A 20808-nucleotide genomic window follows, 5' to 3' on the forward strand; every position below is an offset into this window, starting at 1 on the left:
ACCCTGTATATTTACAGACACTGTATATAAGTACTAATCATTGTTGTCCATTGCATGTTTAACACCATAACCACTAATAATTGTATTGTGACCTTAACTTGTGCTTTGACCTATGCTAACCGTACTGTAACCGCTAATTGTAAAAGACGATGTTACTGGGGTGTGTTATAGACGGGTAATTCGTATATAGAGAATTATAGCGTGGGTGACTGTATAGTTACGCCAAAGGGCATAATATTGATTATATAGTGACTGGTGTAACAGCTGTGTGTGTACGGGAATTCCCTGAGTGTTTATTGTTATTGTGTACGTTTCACTTGGTAACCGTACCACGTGGTGCTGTTGCCAGAGGAAACGGGTGTGACTGTTGAATAGTACGCGTGTATAGTATTCGTTGTCGACGACGTTCCATTGTTAAGTATGGGTGCGTCGCAGTCAACGATTCCGGATCCCTTAGGTTGTATGGTGAAGAATTTTAAAAAGGGATTCAAAACTTGTGATTTTGGGGTTAAAATGTCTCCTGTACGTTTGGTCACTTTGTGTACTAGGGAGTGGCCTACTTTGGTTGCGGCATGGCCGCCACGTGGCAGTTTGGATCTAACTCTGGTACAGCGCTTACACGTGGCTGTATCAGGTAGGCCTGAACTTTACGGCCAGTTTCCTTATATTGACTGTTGGAGACAGGCCGTAAATGACTCGCCAAAATGGCTCCAGACATGCCACGAGGAGCAGTGTCGCCTCATGGTAGCTAGGACTTGTTCGTCCACTAGGACTGGTGTTAGGCCCATTTTGGACACGCCCCCTGAGTCCGAGATCCCTTTGCCGCCCCCTTACTTTCCGTTAAGAGGAAGTGACGCAAACGCAGGAAGTCCTGCAGCCCTCCCCTCATTACCCCCATCCACTTCCGCTTCCTCCTCCAATACAGGATCCACCCCACCTCGTACTAAATCTCCCCTTCCGGAACCAGAACCCACCCCCATTAGAAACGAATATCCTGATTTGGCGCCACTTCAGACTTCCGGTCAAGCTTCATCTAGCTCGGCTCGAAGTGTTTTATTTACGACCTTTTCCCAAAACCAACCTCCCACATCCCCATACCCTATCTCTCCCCGACCGGAACCCATGACTGACGCCTCTCTACGTAGCCCCATCCAAACCCGACAGTTGACTGGTGCCCAACAATTAAAGCACTATCAGATGCCTCTTCGTCTGAATCCCGGGTCAGCTTATATCGATGCCGCAGGTCAAATGGCACACGCTGACCCAGTTTTCGTATATGTCCCATTTACCACAACCGATCTTTTAAACTGGAAGACCCATAATTCCTCGTATACTGAGAAACCACAAGCTATGACTGATCTGTTCACCTCAATAGTACAGACGCATAATCCGACATGGGCTGATTGCCAGCAGTTACTAATGACTTTATTTAACAATGAGGAAAGGACAAGAATAAATCAAGCAGCCATAAAAGCACTAGAGGATAGAGCCCGTGTTTTGAACCAAGCTAATCCAGCAGCATGGGCCGCAACACATTATCCCAACACTGATCCCGATTGGAACGTAAATGGTGCTGATATGGTTCAACTCAGAGCCTATAGAGACGCTATAATTGCTGGCATGAAAGCAGGAGGAAAGAAAGCCATTAACATGTCGAAGACAGTTGAGGTGATCCAGAAAAGCGATGAAGCGCCCAGTGTCTTTTATGACCGATTATTGGAGGCATACCGCTTGTATACCCCCTTTAATCCGGAAGACGCAGACAATTCCCGAATGGTTAACTCCGCCTTTGTCAGCCAAGCATACGGAGATATTAAGCGCAAGCTACAAAAGTTAGAAGGGTTTGCAGGTATGTCCATCACCCAACTAATGGAGGTAGCAAATAAGGTCTATATGAACAGGGATACAGAAAGTAAGAAAGAGGAAGAGCGCAAGATGCGTAAAAAGGCTGATATGCTAGCGGTAGCGATCGCAGGCGTAGATAAACGGGGCCCAGATAGAGGCAATAATAGATGGAGTAGAGAGCCTTTGAGTAGGGATCAATGCGCGTATTGCAAGGAAGAAGGGCATTGGAGGAACGAATGTCCGCAAAGAGAGCAGTACGAGAGAGACCAACCCAGGGCAGGCTACGGAAACTTTAGAGGCAGAGCGAGAGGTAGAGGAGGCCCCGGAGGGAGTAATGGTTATAGAGGGAGTAATGGAAACAGAGGAAGTGTTAGGGAAGACAGGTATATTCCAGCAGCGCAAAGGTCCCGCGATAGAGAAGGTAGGGACTTTGTAGGATTGGCTGACACGGTCATGGAGGACTATTGATACCGACCGGGCTCCATCCCCCTTGGTCGAGCGGAGCCTATGGTCGATGTATCAATAGGGGGAAAAAGGAGTGCGTTCATGATCGACACTGATGCTGAACATTCAGTGGTGACTAATCTAGTTGCTCCTCCATCTGGAAGGACTATTACTGTGATAGGAGCAACTGGAAGAAGTGCTGAAAAACCGGTTCTTAAAAGTCGACTCTGTACATTGGGAGGCCACGTAGTAAAACACCAATTCCTTTATATGCCTGAATGTCCAGTCCAATTGCTGGGACGTGATATGCTATCAAAATTACAAGCGCAGATTACGTTCCTACCAAATGGAACAACATCCTTAAAGTTTAATGGACCTTCAGGTATTATGACTTTATCCGTACCAAAGGAAGAAGAGTGGCGACTTTATACAGTGTTGACTAGCCAAAACCCTAGGAGTGATGAGACATTGTTTAACATACCAGGAGTTTGGGCAGAGAACAACCCACCAGGACTGGCCCGCAATATTCCACCTATAAAAATTGAACTGAAACTTGGGGTTTATCCAGTAAGCCTAAGACAATACCACATCCCACAGAAGGCTAAGAAGAACATCCAATCCTATCTGGATAAGTTCATACGGTATGGTATCCTAAAATTCTGTACTTCCCCCTGGAACACCCCATTGCTGCCTGTTCAAAAGCCCGGTACAGATGAGTATCGACCTGTGCAGGACTTGAGAGCAGTCAATGATGCGGTTGTTAGTATACATCCAGTTGTACCCAATCCATATAACCTGCTTGCTTTAATTCCGGGCGGGGCTACTTACTTCACAGTCTTAGATCTCAAAGATGCCTTCTTTTGCCTCCGAATTGCCGCAGAAAGTCAATGTATTTTCGCTTTCCAATGGGAGAACGCTGTAACGGGCTCAAAACGCCAAATGACTTGGACAAGACTGCCCCAAGGGTTTAAAAATTCACCTACCCTATTTGGTTCAGCTCTAAGTCAAGATCTACTGGATTTCGAGTCTATCCCAGGAGAATGTGTATTGTTACAATATGTAGATGACTTGTTGATAGCAGCAGTTACAAAAGAAAAATGTCAGCAAGCAACGCACAATCTACTACATATTCTCTGGAAGGCAGGATACAAGGTGTCCAGGAAGAAGGCTCAGTTGTGTTTGCCAACTGTCAAGTATCTGGGATTCCATATCTCTGAAGGTCAAAGGATTATGGGGCCAGAGAGAAAAGAAGCTGTCTGCCAAATACCAATACCCAAGAATAGAAGACAAGTGCGAGAATTCTTGGGGGCAGCAGGCTTCTGTAGGATATGGATTCCCAGCTATGCGATACTGGCAAAACCTCTGTACGCAGCTATCAAAGGTACAGAGCACGACCCCTTCTTATGGACCCAAGAACAGCAAACGGCATTTGAAGATGTGAAGAAGGCTTTGATGAGTGCCCCAGCATTAGGTCTACCTGATCACACACGACCATTCTACTTATATGTACATGAGCAAAGAAGAATGGCTGTGGGAGTATTGACACAGTACTTGGGATCATGGCAAAGACCTGTTGCCTATATGTCTAAGCAATTGGATGCAGTGGCCAGCGGACTTCCACCTTGTCTAAGAGCCGTAGCTGCAGCCGCCCTGCTAGTAGCTGAAGCCGATAAACTCACTCTGGGTCAAGAACTTTATGTACGAGTCCCACATGCAGTACAGACGTTGTTGGATTACAAAGGAAATCATTGGTTTAGTAACAGCCGTATGACCAAGTATCAAGCAATGTTGTGTGAAAACCCAAGAGTGCATTTAGAGACTGTAAACACCTTAAATCCAGCTACCCTTTTGCCACAACCTACTGAAAGTCAACATGATTGTTTGGAAGTAATGGATGAAGTATTTTCAAGTAGACCAGATCTTCGTGATTTTCCCATCCAGAACCCCGATGTTCAATATTATACCGACGGCAGTAGTTATGTGAAAGAAGGGATCCGCTATGCAGGATATGCAGTAACAACAATAGACAAGGTGATAGAAGCTCGGCCACTGGCGAAAGGAACATCAGCACAAAAGGCAGAATTAATAGCACTAACACGAGCGTTACAATTGGCTGAAGGTTTAAGAGTGAATATCTATACGGACTCTAAGTATGCGTTTTTAACCACTCATGCCCACGGAGCTTTGTATAAAGAAAGAGGACTACTGAATTCAGAAGGCAAAGAAATCAAATACGCAGCCGAAATCCTACAACTATTGGAAGCAGTGTGGGAGCCGAAAGAAGTCGGTATCATACATTGTCGAGCGCATCTGAGAGGAGATGGTGATGTAACCAAGGGAAATCGGATGGCAGATAGTGCAGCTAAGCGTGCTGCTGAATCAGGAAGACAGGAGTATGTGGGGCATATAGCTGCTCTTATACCAACTCCACTGTCCCAATGGACTCCAGTTTATACAGCTCAAGAAGAGGAGTGGTTAAAGACTGAACCGGGAAAGTATTTGGAGAACAAGTGGTATCAGCTAGAAGATGGAAGAATAGTTATACCAGCATCACTAGCGGTAGAAATTGTCCAAAATTATCACAACGGGACACATTCTGGGAGAGACAGTACTGAAGAATCTCTCAGGAAACATTTCTACATACCAAGATTGTCCAACTTGACTCAGGCCATTGTACGCAGATGTGTAACGTGTGCTAAGAATAATGCAAGACAAGGACCAGTAAAGCCACCAGGAGTCCAGTTTATGGGGGGACTCCCCATGTCCGATCTACAAATAGACTTTACAGTGATGCCTAAATCGGGTGGACATCGTTACCTGTTGGTAATTGTGTGCACCTATTCAGGCTGGGTAGAAGCATGTCCTACTCGTACAGAGAAAGCAGGAGAAGTTGTAAGATTCCTGCTACGAGAAATAATACCCCGATATGGACTACCCTGTTCTATAGGATCGGACAATGGTCCAGCTTTTGTTCACCAGTGCCTACAACAACTGACTCATATGCTTGGTATAAAGTGGAGGCTTCATACTGCATATAGACCCCAGAGTTCTGGTAAGGTAGAGAGAATGAATAGAACTATTAAGAACCAGTTGGCTAAAATGTGTCAGGAAACCCAACTTAAGTGGAACGTTCTCTTACCCATAGCTCTATTGCGAATCCGCAGTACCCCTACCAGAAGGATGGGCCTCTCTCCTTTTGAAATCATGTATGGGCGACCACCTCCCGTACTTGGTAACTTAAGGGGGGATTTGAGTCAGTTGGGAGAAGGAATTACCCGGCAGCAGGTTGTAGAGTTGGGTAAGACTATGGAGGAGGTACAGAAATGGGTACAAGATAGATTACCTGTGAATATTTATCCCCCTGTTCATAGTTATCATCCAGGAGACCAAGTGTGGATTAAAGAGTGGAATAATGTACCGTTAGGGCCCAAGTGGAGAGGTCCTTATGTTGTTCTTTTGTCTACCCCTACAGCGATAAAAGTAGCCGAAGTAACTCCGTGGATACATCACTCCAGGGTTAAACCAGCAGCAGTCGATTCTTGGCAAGTTACAGCAGATCCAGAGAATCCCTGCAAGATCCGGTTGAAACGCACTACTCAGTCGGAGTAACGAGGAATTATTGTGGATTACAAATTTTATTGTTACAGGTGTGAGTGAGAAGGCCATAATAAAGCCTGTCCGCTTACCAACACATAGTGTATAAGCCAGGAAAGTCTCGAAGGGACACCTGTGAAGACGAGCAGAACTCCATTCCCTGCAGCCCTCACATCCTGGAAGCTGAGGTTCCATCGCACGGACGAAGACTGAGGATGACGGCGAAAGATGTGCTTTTGATTGTGTTTATTTATATGTGTTTTTATATTCAGGAAGGTAGAGGTACCGACACTCCTAGCTGTGAGGTATGCATTAAGACTACGAGAACAGGTAACCATATTTCCCAAACCCTAATTTGGCATTCACAATACGAATGTAAAGGAGAGGTATCAAGATGTAGATACCTAAATATAGACTATAGTGTGTGCCATTTAGGAGTAGGAGAACCTAAGTGCTTCAGTCCAGAGTATCAACCTCGTACAATTTGGTTGACTCTCAGGAATGGAGATCCTCAGGGGACCCTAATTAATAAGACGGTGTTAGAATCCGTATATTCTTCGGGTGTTCTGCTATTTGATGCGTGTAAAGCGATATCAAGTGGTAGAAAGCCGTGGAATGTATGTGGGGATCTTATATGGGAGAAGACGTATGGGTCTAATGATAAATATATTTGTCCCAGTAGTAAAAATAAGTATGTAAGTCCTAGATGCCCAAATAAAGACTATAACTTTTGCCCATATTGGTCTTGTGTGGGGTGGGCGACTTGGGGACAGACAGTAGATAAAGACATGATAGTGACTAAGTTGCCGACTAGCCCTTATTGTAAGTCTATGGAATGCAACCCAGTCCATATACTTATTAATAACCCCGACAAGTTCCTAGATAAGTATGGAAATTTATTTGGGTTTCAGATATACGGGACGGGTTTAGATCCTGGGACATTATTGTTTATAGGAATAGAGACTGATACGGTATCCTCCCAGACTCATCAAGTATACCATTCCTTTTATGAAGAGATGAGTATAGATAATAAGATCCCCCATAACGCTAAAAACCTGTTCATTGACCTAGCTGAAAGTATTGCCGGTAGTCTTAATGTTACCAACTGCTATGTGTGTGGAGGTACTAACATGGGAGACCAATGGCCTTGGGAAGCAAAGGAGGTAATGTCCGGTTCTGAGGCAGTTGACCAACTAATATCTACACAAGCCGATTATCATTTGAGTGTTAGAGGTAAATCTGAGTGGAGATTAAAGACCTCCATCATAGGTTATGTTTGCATAGCAAGGAAAGGAATAATGTATAATACTTCTGTAGGAGAATTAACTTGTCTAGGGCAAAAAGCTTATGATGATGATACAAAGAATACAACTTGGTGGTCGGCTTCAAATGTCTCAGAACCATCTAACCCGTTTGCCAGATATGCCAGTTTAAAGGATGTGTGGTTTGATTTATCCATCACATCTACCTGGAGAGCCCCAGCAAATTTGTACTGGATCTGTGGTAAGAAAGCCTATTCGGAGTTGCCACAGGACTGGGAAGGGGCATGTGTGTTGGGTATGCTCAAACCATCCTTCTTCTTGTTACCGATTGAAACAGGTGAGACTTTAGGTGTTAAGGTGTATGATGTGAATCATAGGAAGAAAAGGGGACCCATAGAGATAGGCGCCTGGGAAGATAATGAATGGCCTCCCCAGCGTATCATAGATTATTATGGGCCAGCCACGTGGGCAGAAGATGGTACCTTTGGTTATAGAACCCCTATTTATATGCTCAACCGCATTATAAGATTACAGGCGGTGGTTGAGATTATCACCAACGAGACGTCACAAGCGCTCAATCTTCTAGCGAAGCATAACACCAGGATGAGGACGGCAGTCTACCAAAATAGATTAGCCTTGGATTACCTTTTGGCAGTAGAGGGAGGTGTATGTGGGAAGTTTAACCTAAGCAATTGCTGTCTTCAAATAGATGACGAAGGGCAAGCAATAGCTGAGCTTACTAGCCATATGGTTAAACTAGCGCATGTGCCTACTCAGGTATGGAAAGGGTACAATCCAAGTAGTTGGTTTGGTAGCTGGTATGAGTGGTTTGGAGGGCTTAAGGCAGTGGTAGGTGGAGTCCTACTGATTTTACTGTTGTGTCTACTCCTACCGTGTCTTATACCCTTAGTAGTTAGGTATGTGCAAAGCCTGATAGGAAGTATAGCAGAGAGGAAGGCTGCTGCACAGATAATGGCGATATATAAGTATAAGGCTCTAGATCAAGGAGAACCAATGCAGGAAGATGAGTGTTAAAAGATTCACATCATAAGATAAGTCTGGTCTGGTTCAAGGTAACTTGCGGTGTAAGCAAAACTAAGGTTATGTGATGCCTCAAGTAATTGTAAAATATCAAGAGGCATCAAAGGGGGGAATGTGGTGGAATCTCGGTAAAAATAAATTTAGTAGGCCGAGATTACCACGTGGCATGTGTACGTGCATATGCTGACGTATCGATCAGTTGGTTGCACGAGGCAAGATACGATCAGTAGTGTACGGAGCATGTGCAAGAATACAGGATATAGTATTCCCCTCCTCCATTGTGCTGGACAAGCCATGCGGTCAAACAGGAAGTTAATTCTTATTTGTGTTGATTGGTTAAGAGAATGTGCGGGTGGAGCTTAATATGGGAGGAGTTATATGCCTATATAAGGAGCCTGCACTATTGTCCGGGGCTCAGAATTTGCTGTATTTTGGTGACGCTAGTCCCTCTGAGTCCCGATCGGTGATCCAATAAAGAATCTCTTCCTTCCTGAAGAAACCTGTGTCCATCTCTCTGTGCTTGGCTTCCGTCAGTTTCTCCGGTATCAATAGGAGAAGGGAAATGTATACTAGTGAACAGACATATGTAGAATAGTAAATAATGCTATCCACACAAGTAAAGAGAAATCAAAGCGAGCCTAATCACCGGGGGATTGTGTGTGTGCTGTGACCAAAATAATACATTCCTATGTTTACCCTTCAGCAAGTTTCGACTGATGTTTGGGTGGGCGGCTATATCATTAAAAACTCTGCATGAAAAATGAAAATCTTGGAGGAAGATACTCTGGTTGAGTATTGGAGCTCCCACACATTCTGTTGCTTTTATTTTGAAAGACGCAGTGAAGTTGGTCACCATCACTGGGGGCTGAAGACAGACACTTTATATAGGTCCCCCATTACTCTTATTATGTATGAATCGCCCTGTGCCCATTATAGATGCAGGGTTCGTATAATGTATTTGTTAGTTATTTTCCTCCCCCCCTTTCCGTGGTGATAATAGTCCTTATAGCCCATGTCCTTTCCATAGGGATATTAGTCATTTTTAGTCCTATGTTGGAATGGGGTTCTGTGACAGAAGCCAACGAGAATAACGTAGCAGGTGTAACATCCAATGATATATGAAAACATTGTCAAGATTTGGACACAACACAAAAACAAGTGCAAAACATAAAGCCTCAAATTACAACAACACTCTAAATAATAAAAAATAAATACAATTTAAAGATGCAGAAATTACTTAAAAAAAAAAAAAAAAAAAATTAGGGTGCACGTAAAGTTGCATATCTTTTTTTTTTTTTTTTTAGATGAGAATGTTTAACTCTTAGATGGATGAATGTGATATATTTTCAAAGAAAAAAAAAATGTATGTTAATAATCAAAACGTATATTTAAAATACAAAGTGAACTTACCAGATCTGTGAGGTTTCCTCTTAGGTGAAACTGATTCTAAAAGAAGAGATAAAAATCAGACTCTCAGGGTGTAATGGACCTGTGCAGTGAAAGGAGGAGCGGCAGAGCTATGCTGTACAGACATTTCCGAAGAGATTGGGTTACAAAGCACAAAGTCTACACACACCTGCCACATATGACCCGAGAGTTTGTTTACGGAAATCTTTATAACCTAGCAGCTATTCGATACAAAGCGGATACATATTTATGGGCCAATCCACCAGGTTTGCCTGGTAGATCCAGCAAGGGATATGTTAGCTTCAGAGTTTTAAAATCACAGCTGAGTGTTCGCTAACGGAGGTGAGTACATTATACACCTTGCGCAAAATAAGCGTAAACTTAAAAAGCACTATTCATCACGTGTTATCTTGATTATTTCTAATTTTATTTCTGCTCTTTGGTATTTATGTTTAATACGGGAAAGAAAAAAAACTAATTTATAAAAAAAAAAAAAGTTGTTATTCGTGGGCACCATTGGAATACAGAACCAGGGAGTTCAAAGACGCAATTCTATGTAATGTGGAATACTGGAAGCGATTCGGCTTAACAGCAAACATCAGATTCGTATTGGCTGTGGATGCCACCTGCTCTCTGCATTCTTTTTGCCCACCAGTTAGTGGCATAAAGAATCGATAGTTGGCATCCACCACAGTCAGATTTATGTCATAGAGAGTCTTAGAGAGGCATAACGAGCAAGAGATGAAAGAATTAGAGAAGCCTCTGTGTGGGTTTGGTAACGAATCCTGGCAAGTATCACTGGGGAATGCCACAAGCTGAATGCATGTGGGAATAGTGACAACTACCCCCAAATAGAGATTGCATACAATCATTGCCTGCTAAATCCAATAACAACTGCAGGACGCAGAATATAGATGAGCTCGGAAAAACAGTTGTTACTTAAATAACAAAAACAAAATCCTAGATTCTAAATCCCACTACAAAAATGTATAGTGAATTCAACTCAAGCCTCCGATCGTTGAGGCTAGTCAGAAAACAGGCTCAGTAGTGCAGCAGAGTAGGGACCCACTAAGCTCACCTCCTCCCAGTAAGTCCACCACAATGCCAACAGCAGGATCCAAGCATTACTGCAGCACCACACCTCAGATGAGCCACTAAACTAGTGCTGGCAGGGAACAGCCTCAAGGCCACCAGTCCCCTAAACTCCTCCAAGCTCTACAGGGAAGATTACTCCAAACCCCCTTTCAAAGCCAAAACCCAGCAGCAGCATGGTCAGCCAAAATAACCAACAATGATCGCAAGTTGACATGGAATTCAAGATGGCCACTGCCAACCAATGACATACAATATGCGGGTCAAATGCATAAAATATATGTTTTTGGAAATAAATAAAAATTGTCCCCCACACTAATGCGACAAATTACTTCCATATTTTATATGCAGCAGCTAACCATTTACCTTTGAATTTTGGTAAAGTTTCAAGACTTGTAAAAATATAGAAGAGGGTTTATGACCTTAGGCCCTCTATTTGTAGCGGTACTTACCCTTTCCAGGGGCCGGCCGGGGTCCTCTGTTCAAGCCGCACGCGGTCCTGCTGCTGCACGAGCCGCATGCGGCTCATCCGACGGCAAGCAGTGACCGCGAGAAGCGGTCACGTGTCCCGCCTGACTCCAAGAGCGCGCCGTGGGTTTCGGGCACGCTCTTAAAGGGACAGTGGGAGCCTAAATTGGCAAAGGCCTCCCATTGGTCCCTGTCATGCCACACTCCCCATACACTTACCTTTTGGGGGCGTGGATGTGACAGAGGCCAATAAAAATAGATGTTAAGGTATATATACTCATCTTTTTCCCTTAGTTCCTTGCCCTATCGTGGTTTCTGTTACAATTCCCTTTATCGCTTGGTGTGTTTAGTTGTTTATCTTTCGTACTTGACCTTGGCTTTGTTTCCGACTAAGTTCTATCTTTATCCTTATCTGTCCTGTTTGCCGGCTTGCTGTTTACTGTGTACCAGACCCCGGCTAGTCCTAGTTTACGCTGTCTCTTTGTGCCCTTGACCTCGGATCGCTCCAGACTCTGTACTCCTCTCATATACGTCAAGTCCAGCCATTCTAAGGTCCGGTAGACGTATCTCCCCTCTGTGTTGTCTTCTGTTGAGTTGAATCCTGCGTGTTTGGGTATATTTTCGTTATACTATTACCTTTGATACTTATAGTGTTGAGTAATCATATGTTTAACAAATTCCGGTTATTATTCAGTGAAAAAAATGCACATTTTTTAAAAAAAACACCTGCTCTGAAACCTCTTATGCACTAGAGGCAAAGCGCTGTTTGAAGAGCATGTTAAGACCTGTATTGAGATTTCTTTAACTTTTTTGAGAAATCAGCAAGTCATGTCGTTGGGCAGCCATTTTGAAAGGTTTAAAAACAGTACTGTATATTTAGGCATATGTCTTCAAAATCAAAACTGCTAAACAAACTTTTAGTCATGTGGTTTGGCAGCCACCTTGTGCAATATATTCTTCCTCACATTGCGGTCTCTGCACCCAGCGGCCGTGCGTCTGCATGACTGACACTTGCAGCATGCTAATGGACGCCTGCCGCTGTGGATCCACGGCAAATTAAACTCCCACGTCCGCTCACGTGATTGACGACATCGGCATGCACATTTTGGGGGTCAGAGATAGATCTTGGCCAATCAGAAAGGTAAAGCAGGTATTTAAACCCCAAATTACCATTCCTCATTGCCCTGTCATGGTTTCCCTAGTGGTTGTCCGAGAGTGCATTCCTGATTCAAGTATTTTCTGTTTTTTGACTTTGGCTTTGTTTTGACTTCCCTGTATTCTGGTATCCCTTATCGTTGTCTCTTTCTGTATCACCTGACCTCGGCAAGTATCCTGACTACTCTTTGGTATGTTAAGTCCAGCCATCCTAAGGCCCGGTAATAAGTTACCTATTAGTCATAAGTGTTACACAATTCTACGTGCTGGATCAACTAGTAATCCTGACACCTTGTCACAGATGTGTAAATTAACTCGTTAATGCTGAAACATTTTATTAAGTGCTCTCGATGATGTAGCGTGAATAAAGATTTAGCCCTGCCTTATTCCCCTTAAGCAGGGAGATGAAAGCTCAGAACATGTGTTACTGTTCCTCTGTCATTACCCTTTAAAATGCAGTAGGCAACAAAACTCTTTAAAATGTATTAGATGATAAATGCCTATGCTGGTTTTCTGCTATATTCAATGTGAAGCCCATATGTCATGCAGTCAGCCAGTAATTTTGGACACATGATCAATTTTTGAAAAATATATGCTGCAATGAAGTGTGAGTGGGGTTAAAGCCCTACTTACAGCAGAGAGACCCAGGTATAAATAGATACCTGGGGCTCCCCTCTGTCCCCTAGGGCCATGTTTTACTAGCCCCAGATTCACTCACTAAGAGATGTATGCAGCGCTTAAGGTAAGTGCTGCATACAGCCCTTTAACCCCTTAAGGACACATGACATGTGTGACATGTCATGATTCCCTTTTATTCCAGAAGTTTGGTCCTTAAGGGGTTAAATCATCACACATTGCACGATTCAACAAGTTGCCAACAAAAAGCGTATTAACTTGTCTCTTTCGGAGGTATTTGAAATCATGCAAGTGTAAGTCATGCTGATTCTCTAAAGAACCATATTCATTGAAGTGTTTTGCCAGTGGAACAAGCTAGTGGGTATACTCCAATAGCCAGATCATGCAACCACAGCATATCAGGGATAGGCAACCTTCGGCACTCCAGATGTTTTGGACTACATCCCCCATAATGCTCTTACACCCATAATGCTGGCAAAGCATCATGAGAGGTGTAGTCCAAAACATGTGAAGTGCCGAAGGTTGCCAATGCCTGTCCTAGGTTGTGAGTCAGTCTGCTACCAAGCAAACGTAACCTTGGGGCTTTGTTGAGCAGTTAGCAGTGCAGGTTAGGCGAAGAAACCCAAGGACGAGAGCAGACTTAATGCCAGAGATACCAGGGCCATATCGTCACAATTAGGAAGACATGTTTGTATTCCTAACGCTATAGCGTTCCTTTAACTTACGGCAGGTTCCCTTACTCCAATTTTAACAACTCATAAAAAGGGACAACTTGTAAAAAATAAATAAATAAAAAACACAAAGATCATTAACAGTTGTGTCATATCTTCCCACCATTGTGAAAATGCGATATCAAGACAGAGACACGATTAATTATGAACACTTCGACATGCACCTAGCATAAGTTTCAATTGATATGATTGTTTTAAATTAGAGGTTCTTAACGCATTCTTTACGTTCAAAACCAATTTAGAATCAAATTCTTTAACTGTAATAAAAACATATTAGAATTACTGCGACAACCCTTAATTGTACTTTGTATCAAAGCACAGTAAACAACTTATTGAGGGCAGTTACCTGGAACGTGATAATATGTGCCTGTTCCTACCAATGGGTACCAATTTAAATAACAGAATGGATAACCATTTCCTGGCCACAATCCCGTAGTTAAGAAAATTTGGATTACTAGACTATGCAGTACTTCACGGTAAACCGTAGTGGACTGAAAAATTTAATTAAATTCAAACTTCAGGCTTACAAATTAAAGACTGTTCTCAGCTGGTTTGGAGTGAGTTTTGCAATTCAATTTTCAATTAAATGAACCACAACATCGCTGTTTACAGTGTTTATTGTTCTTTCTGAAGTGGAAGACTACCAGGTATAATTACCTACTATAAAAATAAATATTCTGTAATTAAATGAAAACAGGTGTCCATGACAGCGCCTATACATGTAACATACAGCCGCAGGCAGAATAAATGTTTATTAAAACAGATTGTGTGGATGAAAGGTGGGAATGATTATTTCTTAATAGCTTCTATCATAGTAGAAATCCTGCCTAAGCCGTACAGTAAGGAAACAGTGCAACAAATGCTAATGCCGGTCGTGTATGCACTCGCACCGCAAACCCACCTTAATATGTTATATATAATTCGTTCTGCCGCTTTGTGCTAGAATGTAATTACTTTACCCACCACTGTGACATGCTAAAAGAACTAAACTGGCTATCAACGGAATCCCCACGCACTATTCATCTTTCCATCCTTGTGCATTAGAGCATTTCTGGGAAGCGCCCACCCACCCTACCTGAGTAGAATGCCCTCCCCGGCTGTTCCCACCTCCTATAACCTCCGATCTAGTGCTAGCACGATATTTAGCATACCGCAATACAAAAATAAAGTGGCTCGATCCTCCTTTTCCTACAGAGCACCGCAATTATGGAATAACCTCAGGGACACAGACAAATCTTCATTCAATCTAAAGTCATTTAAGAGATCTATAGCAACATACCTCAGCACAGCATGCACCTGTCATGATTAAATATAATTATTACCTGTTATGCATTACATTTATATATGTGTGTAAATGTATAGCTTGTATATTGTATCTTTGTAAGATTGCATCCTATTGTAACAATGAAATGTTTTGTGGTCCCAGGTAGTGATGTCGCGAACATGAAATTTTCCGTTCGCGAACGGCGAACGCGAACTTCCGCAAATGTTCGAACGGGCGAACCTGGCGAACTGCCATAGGACTTCAATAGGCAGGTGAATTTTAAAACCTACAGGGACTCTTTCTGGCCACAATAGTGATGGAAAAGTTGTTTCAAGGGGACTAACACCTGGACTGTGGCATGCCAGAGGGGGATCCATGGCAAAACTCCCATGTAAAATTACACAGTTGATGCAGAGTCTGGTTTTAATCCATAAAGGGCAGAAATCACCTAACATTCCTAAATTGTTTGGAATAACTTTCTTTAAAACATCAGGTATGATGTTGTATCGATCAGGTAGTGTAAGGGTTACGCCCGCTTCACAGTGACAGACCAAACTCCCCGTTTAACGCACCACAAACAACCGCAAACAGTCCATTTGCACAACCGCAAACCATTTGCACAAGGTTGGATACCAAGCTAGCCATGTCCCGTTCCTTGTCCTCACTGATGTCATTGAAGGTCTCTTCCTCCACCCAGCCACGTACAACACCAAGGGTCCCCGAAAGGTGACAACAAGCCCCCTGTATTTTTTTATTTTTTTTTAAATGTACACTACTGTTACACCAGATATGAGTTGCACTGGTGTGACACTGTGCCCTGGCAGGCCCTGAAACGCACACGTGTGAAGGAAACTGACTGCTATTATATTACAGTCAAAAAAGTTTAGTTTTTTTTTTTTTTTTTTAAATGCAAGCTATTGACACCAGATATGAGTGGTGGCACTGGGACTACCTTAAAAATTGGAGATCGCTAAAAATCATGATCACTGTAACGGACCGTTTCAGCAGACAAGGGGTTAAAATCCGTTTAGGCGATATTCCCCTTTCAGATATAAAGGCAGCTTCAGTAAAAACACCAAACTCACGAATTGAATACAAGTGAATGCACCAAACTCCTGAACTGCATACAAGGGAATAAGGTAGCACTCCAAACTCCCGTACCGGAACCTCACGAATAGCTGCTAGCAGACGAACAGGAAAAGCTCCCAAGCGGCTTACACTACTGGCAATCAGTCTCTACCAGCATACAGTGAATCTTCCCAAAGACGAGACAAGGCTCCGTGTTGAGGGTCAAGCAGTGGTCTGGTTTATTATGGGCTACCCGCCCAGTATTTATGCAGGTCTCCCACTTGTTGGACACTCCCCTAGGGGACCAAATGGGAGACTGTAACAAAAGACAGACAGGTATCAATTTAGGACATACAGTCACAATACTTTCCCACAATGCATCCTTGCTTCCTCTCCTCTGCCCTGGAGATAATTGAGAAGTAATTCAATTATCTCCCAGGACAAAGGCAAATCGCCATTATGCACATGGTGAGCACAAAAACATAAAAACACTTTTAAAACCGAATAGATACGAGAAGCCAGACACACACTCATGACAGAGCACCCCTATCTCACTATGAACGCCTGACAGACCCTACACATGCATTACTGTGCGGAACTACCCCATATATCCTGCAACTTTACAGCCCGCATACCAGCACTTCAAGCCAGGTCCCTCGGATCACTACTCACCCATATGACTATACAACTCACGTAAGCTACACCCTGACTGACCTTGATAGACTACTCTCGGATAACACCACACATAAAATGGTGCGGACAAACTACCTAAAACCACAAGAACCGTAGTTACAAAATATTGTATAGTACCGATATTTGATGCAGACAACTGTTTTTGTCAATTATACATGCACTGCAAAAATAAAGAATTAAAAAAATAAAATAAAAAATAACTACTCTCAGATACTATTCACACAGTTCAATTGCCATGGAACCAAAGTCTTTAATTACACGAATAGGCTCCATGGCATAGCTATCTGGTTTAACACATTCACATAACAAAAGTACCGGATGAACATGTATTCGTTAGATCTGTACGAATAAGAACCAGGCGGCGGACGGCTCAGCGGTGTTCGTGCAAATAAGTGTCCGTTTTTAGATCCATGGTGTAAGCGCTGAACACCGCTGGCCGCTCGGGACTTTTAAAATGGCCGCCGCCACGTGTTCGGTAAACGAACAAAGACCACCCTGTATTCGTCAATTAAGCTGCGGTTAACTGCAGCTTCAGGGAGGTAAATTGGCGGCACACTCCAGCTCCCAGGTGGTCGCTCCTTCGGCAGTTTGCACGAATAAGCCTTTCTGCAGGGAAAACAAGTCTTTTAAAGTCTGGTCCATAGTCCAAAGGCAGCAGGCGGGCAACCAGGCTTCTCCAATGCAATGTGGCGAGATTGCTCTCGTCACAATCACTATATACTTTCTCTACAAACCTCTAAAACGAACCAAACTACTCATCCATCCGCTATACCACTTTATCCCACCTAGAACTAGTGCCCAGTTAAAAATAAACATTTTCCACCCAGCCTCCCTACCTGGAGAGCTGGTGTGGATGATGGATCATTCCCTGTGGTCCAGTGGGGCTGCTGGGCAGCGTGCGGCAGTGCTGTGATCAGGCGCGGCGAGGGAGCTCTAATGTCACCGCTCTGCTCCCTCGCGGGCTGTCTGCTGATACCGCGGGAGCCGGAATATGACGTCATATTCCGGCTCCTGCGGCATCAGCAGACAGCGCGCGAGGGAGCAGAGCGGTGAGATTAGAGCTCCCTCGCCGCGCCTTATCACATCACAGCACTGCCACGCCGGGGTCCAGATGGTGGCCGGCAGGAGGGAGAGCTTCCCTCCTGCCGGCCACTGAAATATTGCGCCCCCAGAGCCCGTGCGCCCTAAGGCGGCCGCCTGTGCCGCCTTATGGACGCGCCGGCCCTGGGTCCAACGATAAATGACTATGGGGGATAATGTATAATAAACACAGGTTACTGGCTATGGGGGGGATAATGTATAATAAACACGTTACTGGCTATGGGGGGGATAATGTATAATAAACACAAAAAAAATGAATGCAGCTTCAGAATTAATCTAAATTGTATGCTGTCTAGGAGGTGGGAGGGTCTGGGAGGGAGGGTCTGCTGCTGATTGGCTGGAATGTGTCTGCTGACTGTGAGGTACAGGGTCAAAGTTTACTCAATGATGACGAATAGGGGGCGGACCGAACATCGCATATGTTCGGCATCCGTGGCGAACGCGAACACGCTATGTTCGCCAGCGAACCGTTCAGGACATCACTAGTCCCAGGACATACTTGAAAACGAGAGATATCTCAGTGAATCCATCCTGGTAAAATATTTATATATATAATAAAGTTAAAAATAACACCTTCTGATGTTTCAGTGGTTCAGTTTCTCTGTTGTTGCTTTCTCTCTATAGAGTGTCTGCCTTTAAAACTAATATTAAAGGACCACTAAAGTCACCCAGATCACGTCATCTCAATGAAGTCGCCTGGATGCAGTGGTCCTGTCATTTTAACCCTTCAATGTAAAACATTGCCATTTGGAAAAACTGCATGTTTATGTTGAAAGGTAAATGCACCTGTAGTGATTTTATAGAAACATATAGAATGTGTCGGCAAATCAGAGTCATTTGGCCAATCTAGTCTGCTCAATTTTCTAAATACCGTATTTATCGGCGTATAACACGCCCCGGCGTATAACACGCACCTCATTTCCAGAAGGAAATTCCAGGAAATTTCCACCGCTCCCATAGTATTCCCCCCCCTCATCCCATAGTGTTCCCCCCCCTTTCCATAGTAATCCCCCCCCTCCCATAGTATTCTCTCCCCCCTCCCATAGTGTCCCCCCCCCTTTCCATAGTATTCTTCCCCCCCTCCCATACTATTCTCCACCCCCCATAGTGTGTCCCCCCCCCCTCCCATAGTGTCCCCTAGTGCACTTTCCCTCTGTCCCATATTTACTTACCTGTATTGAAGCGTGGGCCGGCTTCACAGCGTGCACCGCGGAACTGGAACTTAAATTTCAGGTTCCGGTTTCCGGCGGGACTGAAAGGAAGTGTGCACACAATAGTGTGCACACTTCCTTTCAGTCCCGCCGGAAACCGGAACCTGAAATTTAAGTTCCAGTACCGGCGGGACTGAAAGGAAGTGTGCACACAATAGTGTGCACACTTCCTTTCAGTCCCGCCGGAAACTGGAACCTGAAATTTAAGTTCCAGTTCCGCGGTGCGCGCTGTGAAGCCGGCCCACGCTTCAAGACAGGTAAGTAAATGTGGGATATCGGCGTATAACACGCACCCATGATTTTCTCCCTATTTTCAGGGAGAAAAAGTGCGTGTTATACGCCGATAAATACGGTACTTGCATTAGTCTCATGGTCTGTAGGATAGCCTTATGCCTATCCCACGCATGCTTAAACTCCCTCACTGTGTTAACCTCTACCACTTCAGCTGGAAGGCTATTCCATGCATCCACTACCCTCTCAGTAAAGTAATACTTTCTGATATTTTTAAATCTTTGCCCCTCTGGGGTAGGTAGCTGCACCTCTGTACCCTCAGACTGATAACTTTTATAATGATCTACTGTCCTAAGAATTGTGGGAGTGTAATTCATCAATAAATGGAAAGCTGCATTGCTTAACTAGGCTTATACAGAGCAACAGGAGAAAATTACACCTTAATCTTACAAAGTTAGATTAAACACTTAATAAAACCAAAGGCAGAGTAAAGCCTAGAGTTTAAGCGTGATCTATATACAGATAGCTTTACCATATATAACCTCACCCCACATAACCCCTCCAATTACTCCATGACACCTTCCACTGTACCGGTTATTGGTCAGTATAAAGTCCCCCTGTAAGAGTTATACATTTAGTGCTTACCCGGCTTGAGATAGGCAGTGCCAGGCCAAGTACTGGAAGAGGGGCTTCTGTGCTGTACAGTGGGGCTTTCTTTTTGCAGTGTTCCCAGTGGAGCAGGAATGTCAGAATATTCTCCCTCCTGGCCCCTCTCCTCCCTGTAGGGTGGCTTTGTTTCACAGACTGCAAAAGAAATAGGAAACGGTCATTTCCTATAAGATAATTTTTCAGATCCTGAAGTAAACCAAGCCTCTGGTGACTTGGACCTCATCCCCTCTCCCATACGCTCCAGCGCATGCTGCCTTTTCATGTAAAGAATAGAACGTATCCACATTGATCGCCTGAAATAGCAGGACACAACACCGACACATTTAAACCTGCATGGAAAAGTTGTAAGACTTGTCTGTTGGAATGTTCCTGCCACACGAAACTCTGCATTTCCGATAACACAGATAATGACAGATTGAGTAAATGAAAGAACAAGAAAATCATAAGTAAGAGCATCTTACGATTGTCATTCTGTCTGTATTCGGATTCACTGCTTGGTGTTTTTAGAAAATGTTGGTGAATGGTCTGAAAACACGCACACTAATACACACGGACAAAGTATTGTCATTTATCGAGAGACTATAAAATATAATGTTATACGTTTTAAGAAAAGGTCAGCAAAAAAAATAAAATAATTACACTCTAAGCACCATAACAACTGCAGCTTATTGTATGGGTTATGATGCAAGTAGTCTGAACGTAGCCCCTCTGGTTTCTGTCCAACAGTTTGCCTGAACCAAGTTTGGTCTTGTGTGCTCACAACTCATCAGTGATGTTGTCAATTTTACAGCAGTAGAGGTGTTGGTCTTGGACATCTGGCCGAATTCAGTTTTTTCGTTTCTAAATGTTGCAAAGCTAAAGAACTAGGCTTAATTAAGAAGCATTAGCCTGTAGAC

The 20808-nt window shown here is 43.7% G+C and overlaps 1 protein-coding gene across 1 annotated transcript in view; it reads right to left on the bottom strand.

Annotated features, from left to right (window-relative positions):
* The window catches only part of LOC134615002 (myosin light chain kinase, smooth muscle-like), an 81427-nt gene that overhangs the window by 37142 nt on the left and 23477 nt on the right, over positions 1-20808 (bottom strand). The window contains exons 5-6 of the mRNA XM_063459328.1: positions 19889-20047; positions 9597-9632 (exon numbers count right to left, since the gene is read on the bottom strand). Of these exons, the coding sequence (XP_063315398.1) occupies positions 9597-9632; positions 19889-20047 (195 nt within the window). The remainder of the gene's footprint in view (positions 1-9596; positions 9633-19888; positions 20048-20808) is intronic.

Source organism: Pelobates fuscus, chromosome 6 (assembly GCF_036172605.1).
Source record: "Pelobates fuscus isolate aPelFus1 chromosome 6, aPelFus1.pri, whole genome shotgun sequence".
NCBI lineage: Eukaryota > Metazoa > Chordata > Amphibia > Anura > Pelobatidae > Pelobates > Pelobates fuscus.